This window comes from Labrus bergylta, chromosome 13, assembly GCF_963930695.1.
Source record: "Labrus bergylta chromosome 13, fLabBer1.1, whole genome shotgun sequence".
Lineage (NCBI taxonomy): Eukaryota > Metazoa > Chordata > Actinopteri > Labriformes > Labridae > Labrus > Labrus bergylta.
Window position 1 is genome coordinate 12,221,087 of NC_089207.1, and position 13,802 is coordinate 12,234,888.

Below are 13,802 nucleotides of genomic sequence, written 5' to 3' on the forward strand. Positions count from 1 at the left end.
TATTTCTGAATTATTTTGAACATTGTAGTCAAATATGTCTCTTTGGATACTAAACACAAAACGTATTTACCAAAGTCCTTAACTACGGAAGCTCAAAAGCAGATGTGTCCATACATTTTATTTAACAGATTTTTCCAGTGAATTAATCAAAAAAAAAAAAAAGAAGTTCTTGAGATCTGACTTATTCATGTTGTTATCCTGACAATGACTTCATTTGTGGTATTTTCTTGAGCTCTTGAGAAATCCACTTGTTATCACAGGAAAACCAGCGTTGATATCTGCAGATAACGACATAAATAAGTCTTGAGAAAACAACCAGAAGTCGCTCCTTATCGTGGGAAAACAGAGTCATCATAATAATACATGAGACTTTTTTTGAAAACTCAAAGATGATTAACAAAGAACGACAAGGAAAGGAAACAACAAAGAAAACGTTTAAGAGAACGAGGATGGGAACAGAGTTTGTTCAAGGTTGCAGGTGATGTTGAAGAGGTGAGTGAATGAGGGATTTCTTGAAGGTGGAGAGTGAGGAGGGGAAGGGGGTGTCACTCTGATGTTTGTTAGGAATGAGTTCCAGAGGGTGGGAGCGGCAATAAAGAAGGCCCTGTCCCCCCAGGAGCTCAGGCTACTCCTTAAGTTGGTGGGTGGGGGGGACAGGAGGTTTATGTTAGCAGATCTCAGAGTATACGGGTTGGAGCGTGCCGGTGGAGGAAGTCAGGCAGGTGGGGCGGGGGGCGGGGGGCGGGGGGGGGGGGGGGGGGGGGGGGGGGGGGGGGGAGAGCCAGGTAATGAGGGAGTTTGTAGTTTGGTAATAAGGAGTTTGAAGTGGATACGCCGGGGGGAGAGGAGGTTATGCAGGACGGGCGTGATGTGGTCACGGGTGCAGGAGTGTTTGAGAAGACGAGCAGCAGAATTCTGTATATATTGAAGTTTCTTGAGCGTTCTGGATGATGAACCGTAGATGAGACTATTGCACTTTTTCAGAGTTAAATAAAAAGTACAGATATTTGTCCCTTTAGGGCTTCCGTACTTTACCATCTATAAGACATCTGATGAGTTTTATAATGTGATGTTCAGCCCGGGAGTCTGACAAACATGTCCTGTGTGCACTGCGGTGCTAATTGCATCAGTTCTCCTGGGATCAGCTGCTCATTTGCTGTAGTCATGGCGACCAAATTTAGTCATGTTCTTTAACAGAAGTGGCCTTTCAACGCAGTGTATAATATCTCTCTTTTTTTTAAATCAGAGACACGGCGGAGACTAATGGACCATTTGCTTTGTGACACTTTAAGAGCGCAGTTCTTTTTAACGGCCGGAGCTTCTGAATGTGTAACGAGCTAATTAGTCGTGATTAAAAATGACAACATTTATAAATCAGCTGCGGGCCATCAACGGAAAAATATGAAGGTTTGTGGCAACTTCACATATTGTGAAAGATTGCAACCTGCTGGCTGTGAGCTTATAGTGTCTATTGTGTACGATAGGCAGGAAGGTAAACATGCAGGTAAGCCCCCCAGGACTGAGATCCCCCCCCCCTTCCATCAGTAGAAGCTCAGCACCTGTCATTATTTTAACCCTATAGTGGTATTATTTACCTGTATTATTTTTTTTTATAAGCATTTGTAGATTCTGTGTATTTTTGTGTTTTAGTCATTTGTATATTTTTCTACATTTATTTACTTTGTCAGGCCTCTGAAGGTTTCCTCCAGCATTGCTTCATTGTACTTGTACACTGACAACAAAGATATCTTATCTTATCTTATCTTACCAGAACATTGTTTCCCAACCTGAGGTTCAAAGATCTCAGCGGGGGGCAGGATGCTCTGTCTGTTCTCAGGTTGACAAAATTAGATTTACACATATTAACTTAATTGATGAACATATCATTGATTCAAAGGTTACTTACCTTCAAGAAGCTTACTTAGTCAGCCTCTCCTATAATTCTGATTTGAATGAAATCAGTTGAAATGTGTGTTAATCTTTGACAGCAATGCATCACTTTGTTCATGTGGGTCGTGGGGGGCTGCGCTGGATTTTCTTTTAAACCAAGTGGGCGGGGCTCCCAGGATAAAGGTTAGGAACCACTGCACTAGAGTGAAATTGTTAAAACTCACATGACAGCAACCATTACAGCGTTCTTCTACGACCTTCTGTTGGAGCATTTCATTGTTGATTGTTGCAGGATGTAAAGGTTCAAGGTTCAAGGTTTCTTTAATGTTACCTATGAAGGGAACATGAGATTCAGTGTTCCAAAGATAAATACAACACATTACAATATGAATTAATGGATACAAAGAGCAGACAGAATACATTAGTACAAACATTGTCAGTTACATCAGGTCATTGTAAAGTCCTCACACAGACGCCCACTCAAAAGTTTAAAATATCCTGAAGGGCATCATCTTGTGCTAGCTTTGTTAAGTAGTTCTTTAGCTGCAGGTACAAAAGTGTTTCTGTAGCGTTTTGTTCTCCCCGTAGGAGCAACACACGGACAGCCGGAGAGGAGAAGCTGAAACTCCCCGTTTAAAGGAAGAGTGTGCAACATTTAACACAAACTGTAAATATATCATAAATCCAGTCTATCCTGTGTAAATGTCTCTCTGAGTCATGACTGTCTACAATGAGTGAGAAGCTCGAGTCCCGCTGGCTGTGTTGTTGTCAGAGCCGTGTTTACATGGACGGGACGGCCGGCTCCTCCCCTTGTTTATAAAAGCTGTTTTAGTCAAGGACTAGAGAGAAGAAGAAGAACATACTCACTGATTATTTGAATGTCATGTAAGAGTTTTTAGATCACGCTCATTCTGTGTCAATTTACATGCAATGTGAAGCTACGAGCTAACATTAGCATGCTAACACAACAATGCAGGACACAGGCAGCAGCTTGAGCAAAGGACAACCCTGGAGTGCGCTGGATTACTCCAGGATGCACCCTGGATGAGTTTCCGGGCAGTTCACAGGGCGCCCATCGATCCTCAAACTCTCGCTTGATTTTTACTAGAATCATGTCAAATCTAAAGTTCTGGTATCATGACAGTCAAACCCAAATACACACCAACGTGTTTAAAGCACCACTTATTCTGGTTACATAAGTGCTTTCCTAAAGTTTTGTTGCTGCTGAACGCACCCCAGTGGTGGGAGGGGCTTTCCCCCCGGAGGAGGAGCAGGAAATGGGAGGAGCCTGGCCTAATTTGATTCTCTAAATGTTTGTAGGGGCCTCCTCACCTGTAAAACCCTCTCAAGCCCTCAGAGTGAATTATTTTATAAAAGTAGTATCAACTGGTGTCAAGCCTCTGCTAACATGAAGCCTGTCTGTGCCTTCAACAAACCTAAAGTAGACCTGTGTGCCCTCGTCACCAGCAGATTATTCCTGTGTTTTCTAAAGACATCATGTAGCTGGGAGGATTGAGAGTGGTTCAAGCATCCGTCCATAAAGAAGAAACAGTCGCAGCGCTCAGCCTGCTCAGGAAAAGAGGAGTGGAATGAAGATATGTGGACTTGAAAGGCAAAAAGTCAAGCAGGAAGTTAAATGACGTGTCTGTTGCACACTTGAAGAGCTGTGGATTTCAAAAAGGTCAGTTACACGCTGCTCGCTTTCTGCTCGCCCTCAGTTGTTCATGTTCTTTTTCACTAATGGTGAAATTAAACCATGAGCTGAAACAAACAAACTATTGTCCTGACATTACAGTAACAGGACCTGTGATTGTTGTAATCTTTTGCGGTGATCTGATGCTCCATAGATAATCCCCCTGCCTTTTCATTTCAATGTGAATTTGGGGGATAAAATTGTGTTTTAATTAAGAATGGATTATGTTTTTGTGACTAAACTTCAAAAGAGCTTCTGTGCTAGTGTTAGTGTTTCATTTTGCTTCACTCCACACTCTGAAATGTTAGCTTCTAAAGTTTATTCTACATGACGACTACGACAAACCTAAACTTTAAGGGTTTCACCTCATAAAACCAAAGAGTTTATTTAAGCCAGCAGCTTGCAGTGTGTAAACAAAGGAGTTTGAACTTCCCTTAGTAACCAGCAGATGGCAACCTCTCTCTGTGCAGCGAGGTCTCGGGGTGCCATGTGGTCCTGAGGAGAGCCGAGGAGAAAGCAGAGCAGTCAATCATCACGGGTTCTTTCATCCTTTGGAAATGCTCTTTTATTCAAATATTTTTTATTTTTTAATGGAGAATTATTTAGAACTTTTGGCACTGCGTTAAGGGTTCTGTTACGCGCACAAAGGTGGGATTTCTGGTGTAATCTCGCGCGTTTGGTTCTGATAATTAGCCCTGGGCTAACTATAAGAACACAAAGCGCTGGTCTTTCCTCGTGCAAACATTAAGTAGCGACTCTAAACCTTTATAATGATTTGAAAGTACTTTTATTCCACACAGAGCGCTTCACATCAGAGGAGAGGCGGCCAGCTCCCCCAAACAACCCCCTCCCTTCTTCTTTGTCTCCCACCTCCACTTTGAGAGGAGACCACGGCTCGGCCAGACCTGAGAGGCGTCATGTGACTCTGCATCTGCTCTCAGTTGTGGAAAGATTACCACGCAGCCAGGGAGAGTGAGCGAGAGAGAGAGAGAGAGGGAGAGAGGGAGAAAGAGAGAGAGAGCTGAGGAGGAGCTTGCAGCGATAAGATTCTCTCCACGCACCATCAGCACCACAAACTTGCTCTCCATTCATCCTGCTGCCTGTGCAGCGCACCTGCTTCTGCACACACAGGGGATTTTCACGTGTTTTTCTCCCGTTGGAAGGTGCTCATGTGCACCCCACGGCTAATTTTCGCTCTCCGCTGAGTTGATTATGGTCACAACCCCCGCGGTGCCAAGGTGGAGCCACCGCGCGTATCTCGGATCGGTGCGCTTCTCCAGGGGCTGGGATGCGCACCGGGTACCTCTCGCTTCCTGCCAAGTTTCGGGTCCGAGGAGGAGTCTAGCTCTGCCCCTGGGCGCCGAGCCAGGAGGACCCAGTCCACCCGGAGCAGGATGCCGGTGATGAGAGGGCTGCTGGCCCCGCAAAACACCTTCCTGGACACCATCGCCACGCGCTTCGATGGCACCCGTGAGTAACAAACCTGCGCTGTCTGAACTCTTCTGCTCTTTACGCGCGGTTTAGTGCCTCATGTAAACTGTTCTTTCTCAAAGCACATCCTTCACCATGGGAAAAAAAACTCTCCCTATACCACATCACATGCATAATAAGCCTGTATGTCCCTTTGTTTTGTTTCTCTGAGCTATAACTTTAGAGTTGACAGGATTATTCTCATCAACATGAGGCTGTACAGAGTGGAATCCATTGTGAAAAGGCCCCATTTTTGCAGAAGATATCATACGCACATGCACCTGTCTGCACAAGAGGAGGATAAGCCATAAATCCAGACAAAGCAAATTGGGAATAAAAGATTTCCACAAGATGAATACAACTGGAGGTGTTGGAGAGGTTTTGGTAGCTGTGCGTTTGCTAACTTTTGTTGTGTTTTTTTTTTTTGTTTTTTTTTTGACTGAGACTCCTTTTCAGTCCCATTGTGTCTGTGAGCTGCACATGTCCAGGCTCCACTCTGCATTGTCAGGGTCTCACCAGCAGGGTTACATTCACAGTTTGAGGCCCACTCACAGCTTTTCATTCCTCACTTTCCCCCAAATGAGCCGACACAAACCGCTTTATTCTGATCTCTATCATTTCAGTTGAAGCTGAAATGTTGCTGTGGAGATGGAGGTAGGATGTACAGACTCTTTTTTTTTTTTTTTTTCCCAGGCGAGGGTGTCTTGTGAACAGATGCGATGAGCAGCCCGCTTGTGTTTGGTCCCATGCTGAGAAAGTGGGCGGGTGAGAGCTGCTTATATATTGCGTTCAGGCCGTCTGTGTTGATTATTCAAGACGATGGGAGTGTGTGTGTGTGAGTCTGAGAGTGTGTGAAGTGAGCCAGTGTCCCCCCGTAAACCAGTTATGTGTGACAGCATGATAGAAAGATAATTCGACCATGCAGCACGCAAGTCGCTTAAAGGCAGATCCTGATCTCTCTCCAGGTTTCACCTAGTCCTCTCCTCGCTCTCTAACTACGCTGACAAATACTGTGGCGACAGAGCGGCCTGCTTCTGTCTGCAGGACATTTAAATGTTCTTACTTTGAAAGGCAAAGTGAGTGGCCTGTGTTTCCTTAGTGAGGATTCAGGATGTCTGCTGTGAGGACGACTCAGAGGAATTAAGAGCTTCTCACTCTGCAGGGTTGTCCTTTATCTTCACACTCATCTCTCTGTTGTGATGTTACAAAGACTTTACATAAATGCCAAACTGTGGAGCCGGAATTACAAGCTTGAACAAAATGAGCCACTTCTGCCAAATGCACTGACATTAAAGCTTTTATTTTTTTTTACAGAACATATGATGCAGTAAACGATGCCTGGGGTGATTCTCACATAGTGTCATCATGTAGTCTGTCCAGCAGAGGGAGCTCTGGTTCATTGTTTACAATCCTCACAGCACTGTCTGCAGCGCATGTAGCAATACATCACCGCTTCAATTTGTTTACAATATCTAATAATGCTCAAAGTAAGTTATGTGTGAAATATCACACATACTTCATATCATTGAAAATCTTGAAGGTCTACTTTCATGCTAGGTCAACAGCTAAAGGTTGCCGACAACCGTTGAATTTCTCGGAGTCCGATAACCTCCTGGCTCCTCCTTCAAATATGGTAATTTCTACTTGAAATAAAAAGATGGTAACGGGAAAACACTTCAAAATCCCTTTATTATCAAACATATTATAGGGTGTTTTCTAAACCGCATGCTATGCTAGTAGTCTGATATGTCCAAAATTCATTAAGCAGTATGCAAACAAATGTGAGATTCATAGTATGACAAAAACTAACTTGTTATACTGATTCAGGAAAAATTAACAGTCTGCATCAAACCAGTCTTCCTCGTGTACTGTTTCCCACAATGCAAAGCGCCAGGTCAGAGATCAGCAACATTTATTGTAACAGAGGAAATAATCTCAATCAGACCAAACCACACAAAGTTACCACCAGTTATCTTTGTTGATTCTCTAAATCTTGAACATCTAAATCTCTCGTCAGCTTTTTTCAGACTATAAGTGGACGCTTCACGGCGTTTGACGTCAGCTGGGCTGTTGTTTACTTCCTCATTCCAAGACCAGAAAGCTGTTAACCCGGGGCTGGTATACTGCAGAATAACCACCGACTGGAGGTCAGGGTACATAGTCAAATGTAGTATGTTTGCACAACATAAAACAGACTATGTTAAAAATGTGGGGTTTTTTTTATCCAGCCTTGAGCAAGTGAGCTGCAGTCTTGAGATTTTGCGAGTAACTTTGTTGATTGTTTGGTTTGTGACGTAATAGGTCAACAGAAAGAACGACCAATGGCGACTAACTGAAAGGGGGCATATGGCCACCTCCCGTAGTGGAGTTGGACAAACCTCTGTCAATAAGTTGAGTCTCCCTTGATGCTTGTATTCTGAGAGAAGGTCAGTAGTATAACCGTAGCTTGACTTAACCGTGCATGTAAACTAACACACTCCTGCTGATTCCAACATGACTCCTAGCAGCAGGTGTGCTGCTCTTTTACACCACATGGTCTTCATCAAGCACGCGTCCACCTCTTCTCCTCTATCTAGCTAACCTTGCAGTCATCTTTGAACTGAAACAAACTTACCAGACAGAAGCTAACTGCTAGCTGGGGCTTCATCTGATCGGCCAAATGTCCACACGCTGAGAGTGAACGTCCGACTTAAAGTTGTCTTCTTACTCTTTACGTTTCGGGCATTCTTTTGATGTGATTTTTTTTTTTGTGTGCATGTTCATATCACGAGGAGACAGAAAAGAGGATTTTACTGTACGTGCAGCTCTACATAATTCAGAGGAAACGCTGCGCACACATCACTCCCTGAAGACGGCACTCACACTCCCATATGCTGACACACAAATCAAACAAAAAGAAGCAACGTCTCACTCCCTTTCATGTTCCATGTGCAGATTATCTGACATCATGTTAAGAAACGGAGCGACTATTTCTCCTGCGAGACGTTGAAACACAGGCCTTCTGCTTCCCGAGGTGCTGATAATTACACATCTCCAGCAGTGCATGCGCAGTCATTGTAATTAACTCGCATTGATGTCAAGAAATCATCGTGGCCTTTCTGCTTGTCAGCGGAGGAGCTGAAGGGAGGGGGAGGTGGGAAATGAGAGGGTGTGGGGGTGGGGAGGCCAGTGTGTGTGTGTGTGTGTGTGTGTGTGTGTGTGTCAGGGTGGTGGGATTTGGAGTGTGTGTGTGTGTGTGTGTGTTGCTGCTTTTAGTGGGAGGAGAGGGCATTTTGAATGACTTAATATAAATCCATTAGCTGTGACAAACATTCAGATATGTGTTTTTAAATGGTGCTACTCATTAAATCGGACACTTCAGGGACAATGGAAAAGGGCAGATCTGTGTGTGAGCGTGCCTGTGATTATTGACGCTTTATGTCTCGCTGAATACGTGTGTGTGTGTGTGTGTGTGTGTGTGTGTGTGTGTGTGTGTGTGTGTGTGTGTGTGTGTGTGTGTGTGTGTGTGTGTGTGTGTGTGTGTGTGTGTGTGTGTGTGTGTGTGTGTGTGTGTGTGTGTGTGTGTGTGTGTGTGTGTCAAAAAGGCTTTTTGTTGTGATGTGAATCAAATGGCAATCATGGTTACTTTAGAAAGCCACTCATCTCTGGCAGCAGAGCCGTACCTGAAAGCACTTCATCCTCTCTCTCTCTCTCTCTCTCTCTCTCTCTCCTGCTGAAGTCTATCAGCCGCTTTGTGGAGCTGCTACTTTGTTTTGCGTCTCTCAGTCGACCGAATGTGGAGTCTGGCAGCGTTAGCAGGTCTGAAAGTTTCAGTTTTAGAGCAAGAAATGGCTGCTATTTTCTCTCCAACTCACACCACAGTCAAATGTGACTCTCACTCACTGACTCCAGTGTGTTCGTGCGTGCGTGCGTGCATGTGACTCATGTCCACTGGGCTCCCACAACAATTTCTGCGCTGTTCTCTGCACCTGCTCTGCCTCTGTCATGACACCAAGCAGAGAAGAAGATGGAAAGTGTGATCTCCAGATCATTAATGGATAAAGGTGCATGAAACTAGTGGTGCAACAATTCTTAAAGGCAGGGTTGGTAATTTCCTCCAGATCCACTTTTTTTGTTTGAAATCGTCTTTAGGTCCTGACAGAAATTAATAACTCATGTTCTCTGAAAAAAGGAACAAAGAAAATCCATCATCTGTAGCAGTTGTAAGCCTGTAAAAACTTTGACCAATGTCTGCCACGAGGTACCAATCTGATGAACCAATCAGACGCCTCCCTGTGTCCCTGCTCTCTCTCTACCTCTTGCGTGCTCTAGCTCACACTCAAAGCTCGTCACAGATGACTTTAGGAGTTTATACTGTGAGTTTACTTACCGCTGAATGAGACATGAGACGACGTAGTTTCTACACAATGCAAGAGATGAGCTGAGGTCCACTTCTGGAGAATTATGCTAATGGATGGACTAATAAGCAACCAGTATGCTACTAGTTAGCATGCTAATGAGCAGCTAGTTCATGGTGAACGTTGTGAACTTAATCTAAAGTGTTACCTGGATGTTTGATACGGATGGATCATGTCAAAGGTGAAGGCTAATCCCTTCAGGTTAACGTCTGGACTGTAACAACAGGTCAATTAGCATGAAGCACCAATCTGAACCACTTGTTGATTCTAACCTCTCAGATGTGAGGATTTTTTTTTGTTGCTGTTTCTGTTTTTTTTTCTATTTTTATGTGACTTTAAATTTGGTTTATTTTCATTTGTACTCTGGAATATCAAAAAGTAAATTTTCCATAATTTTGTTCCAAATCACTGAATGATTCATCTCCAAGAAGGCAGAGGAGTGATTAAAGAAATCACATTGCCGCTGTAGTGAACACACTGAAGGCGTGTTAGTATTTGACTTTCTTTTTAAATTGCAGCGTGGATGAAAAGCAGTTTTCTAAGAGCTTGTCGCTTGAATGTTTTTGCCCGGAGCGCCCACCCCCCCCAGCTGTGCATGTGCGTCAGTAACTCACTAACATTACAGGTAGAACCCTGGAAGTTTAAGGTGACGATATGTTCTGACTTGACCTGAATGTGAGAGAAGACATTTGTGTATTATGGTTTTAAAGAAACACACACACACACACACACACACACTCATATAATAAATGTACTTAAATGTGGAAGTGAAGTGCTGCATCACACTGTGTCAGACATCACAGTTTCTGAATCAGACACTCGAAGAAAGGTAATATTTATAGACCCCACCCATGACGAATGTTGTTGCCAACACCTCACAGAACAGTGTGAGAAACACAACACACACACACACACACACACCTTGACAGCAAATGGCTGAAGATTTCTCCTTCTACAATGAATGGATTCACGCAGACGTCTCCTCACCCACTTTAACTTTCACATTATGAACAGATTCAGATTCTGGAGGGAAACATCGAATCCTCTGTGAAGGTTGTGCAAAGGTTGATCGATGCTCATTTGCAGCTGTGCTCTTCAGGAGAGGCCGAGCTGTGCATACGACTCGATCGGTCCTATTAATTGAGTGGGTCCTGGTTTTGTCTTAATCAGGTTAGAGTCTGAGCCGTGCTGGTCACGTGGCCCGTGTGGACCAGACCTCTGCATGTAAGCTGCCACCTGCCTGCAGCACGCGCTCCTTTCTCTCCGGCTTCATTATTAATCCAAAAGACTGAAGAAGGACAGAACGATTGTGCTGATGAATCTCATTATGTTCACATCATGTGAGATCTTTGCAAACCAGGAGGATGTTTTTTTGCCGTTTTGCTCAAAAAAAGCGTGACATGTGACATGTTGACTTATAATTTGCACCCAAACTGTGTGTACAACGTTAAAGGGATACTTCACCCGTTGAAACATGAATCTGTTTTGCCACTGGGTCATACATGTAGTAGAAATGTGAACTCAATTTTGAAGTTGGTGCCTTCTTGGCCGAGAAAAGGCAGAAAGTGTCTTTTTGGCTCGTGTGGATGAAAGACACCCAATCCCAGAATGCACAGCACCGCAGGCCACTCCCACTAAGGTCCTCTATTTCAGAATCAGAATCAGAATTAGAAATACTTTATTAATCCCAGAGGGAAATTCGATCGTTACAGTTTCTCCAAAATACACAATATAGCAGTAGAAATATAGTAATAAAAACATTTACAGACATATTTACTTCAACACATTTCCTCAACAGATTCAGAGATTTCTTCCAGAATTGATCTTGGAAATTCCTGGCAGAAAACAGACTCTATGTTTGTGTCCACAGGCAAACAGTGAGAGCACCGACACTACCAGGCCGCCCCAGCTCGAGCCGGCCCTGGCTCCTCGTCCTCACGGGAATCTCAGGGGAAAATGAGGGCGGGATGCACGACCATTCAAAAATACTATCAGGTTTCTAATGATACAAAGCTTAATGCAAATGGGTGAAGTATCCTTTTAAGGTCGACCTATTCTACTGATCCCCTTTTTCAAACTCTCATATAGTGTTGCAATGCTGGATGTCCAAACTAAACGTGGGAAAAGTCTCAGATCATGAGTTAAACGTTTGTTGGAATAATCCCAGGATGAGTCTGCAGAGGCCGCTAGACGTCTTGTTCTGTAAATCACCCCGATATGAAACCAAGAGACGGCTTCAAGCCTCGACGTAAGCTGGTGAAACCTCTTACATAGACTCTCTTCTCCCAGCACCTGAGAGCAGCCCTCCCCCGGCAGCCCTGCAGCGTTCTGCCCCCCTAGGGCTTCCAGAGAGCTGGCAAATCATGAGAAAGTGGGCCCATGGGGAGGGGGGCCTTAAAGAGAAAGTGTCAGATAAATATGATCGTGCAAAGTTTTCACACATTGACAACATGAAAGGTGAACATGATGACAATATGGGATCTTTAAAGCTTCAAGAAACCTTTTATTTATTGTTTTCCAGGCATTATAAAATAAAATACAATTGTAGCGCTCTCCTGGTATCTCAGTGTAACCTTCTTTACCTTCCATTTAGCCAAACGCTCACCACTCCAGACATTTCAATCAGTTTTTTTTTATTAAATGTTAAGAATACCGACTCCCCCCACTTTCATCTATATTTATAATCTGCTGACAAGCTGATGCATCATGGGTGCAGCTCCTACATTGCCAATTTTGCGTAAATGTCAGGAATGCATTACAAGATCCTTGAATGTGGGAAATTATTCAGAAGCAAGAAAAAAATGTGTTGGTGTGACTTCAGAGGGATTACTTTGTTAAGAAGAGAGAAAGGAAGTATTACAGCGATTTTCTCCCTTCACCTCCATCTTCTCGGCCTTATCACGCATAATACTCACTTTTCTACAAAGCCCATCTACTCCCGACGCAGACGTATTACATTCTGCCTCTCTAACATCTGAGATAGAACTGGAATGATCTCCTCTCCTCTCGTCTTCCATTAGCCGCCTTTCATCCTCTCCTGCTGTTATCCACTTAATCTTCTGCATGCGTCTCCATGTGCATACGTGTAAGTGAGAAAATGAGTGTAGGGGCTGTGGGGAGAAAGTCTGTCACCACTTCCCCGCCTCGCCCCATGTTTGTGTAGTTGTGTGTATGCGTGCCGTGTATGTTTGACGGCACAGATTAGCGCTGGAGCACCGTTGTGTCCCAGGTGCGTGGTTTCCCCCCCCTGAGGCACTTTGTGCTTAAACCCCCTCCTGGGTCCTCGTCAGCTGGGGGACAGATGTAATGATAGGCCTCATCGTGGCTCAGCTCGCCTCCGTCTCTTTGCGCTGTTGGCAAGACACGAATGTCACATTTTACACCTCATAACGAGACAAGAGGTGTGTTCAAAATGAAAGAACATTTTGAGTTTTTAGTAAGAGAGGTTAGAAGGTACAAATACTTTGGAACTTCAGGAGAGTTTCTGGGTTTCAGCCACCAGGGGGGGCTCATGAGAGTGATTCTCTCTGCTACTCCCCTCCTCCAATCCCGATGAAAACAAACTCTTAAGTTAATCGCAGTGAAGACGACCGGGCGAAGCCTGAGGAAGAGGATATGTTTACAGACGAGCTAATCTGAGTATCATTTACACGATGTTTTTACCACAGCAGCACACACAGCAACAGTACGGCAGCTTTCAGTAGCAGCTCACTCTTCCTTATGCAGCGGTCTTTGATGTAACATCCGGTGTTTCCATGGCAACGATAAACATGTCGTGTCTGACATGATGGCTCTGTTATGGTCGCCGCCGCAACCACACACGACCTGTTACAAGGATAAAATGGAAGGATTTCTCTGGCTTTGATAACTGTTGGAAATATTTGAGGTAATGCAAGAACTCAACTTGAGTTTTTTATAACATGTGTATTCAATTTTTAATTAATTTAGATTTTTTAGTGTAAAATTTCTATATTACTACATATTACAACACAAATATCTGTCCTACAAATGCTTTTAACTTCATTTTGGACATTTTGGGCTCAATCATGTTTGCACACTGACGCCGCAGCTTTGGTCCATAAGTACTACTTTAGAACGACTGACTGACTTTAACATTTCAGTTGTTTGATCACAACACAAACACAAGATGATCAGTCGCTTTAGTAAATTAGTATTTTTGTGTTTTTTTCCTCAACAACTTGTGATCCTGCTCCACATGAAGACATCAGCACTCGTGTAAATAAAAGGAATAAATCACAGAGTGAATTATGACAGCTAATGTTGTTACCTAATGTTGTGTACAGTAGCTCAGGCTGCAGTCTGCTTATCAAGACCGGGCCAAAGAGGGAGTG

The 13,802-nt window shown here is 43.8% G+C and overlaps 1 protein-coding gene across 2 annotated transcripts in view; it reads left to right on the forward strand.

The window, feature by feature from the left end:
* The first annotated feature begins 4,277 nt into the window (after positions 1-4,277).
* The window catches only part of kcnh3 (potassium voltage-gated channel, subfamily H (eag-related), member 3), a 135,516-nt gene continuing 125,991 nt past the window's right edge, over positions 4,278-13,802 (forward strand). The window contains exon 1 of one of the 2 annotated variants that reach the window (XM_065962051.1): positions 4,278-5,053. In XM_065962051.1, coding sequence (XP_065818123.1) covers positions 4,978-5,053 — 76 coding nt within the window. In that variant the 5' untranslated portion in view covers positions 4,278-4,977. The remainder of the gene's footprint in view (positions 5,054-13,802) is intronic. The other variant, XM_020637848.3, reaches the window with a different exon arrangement.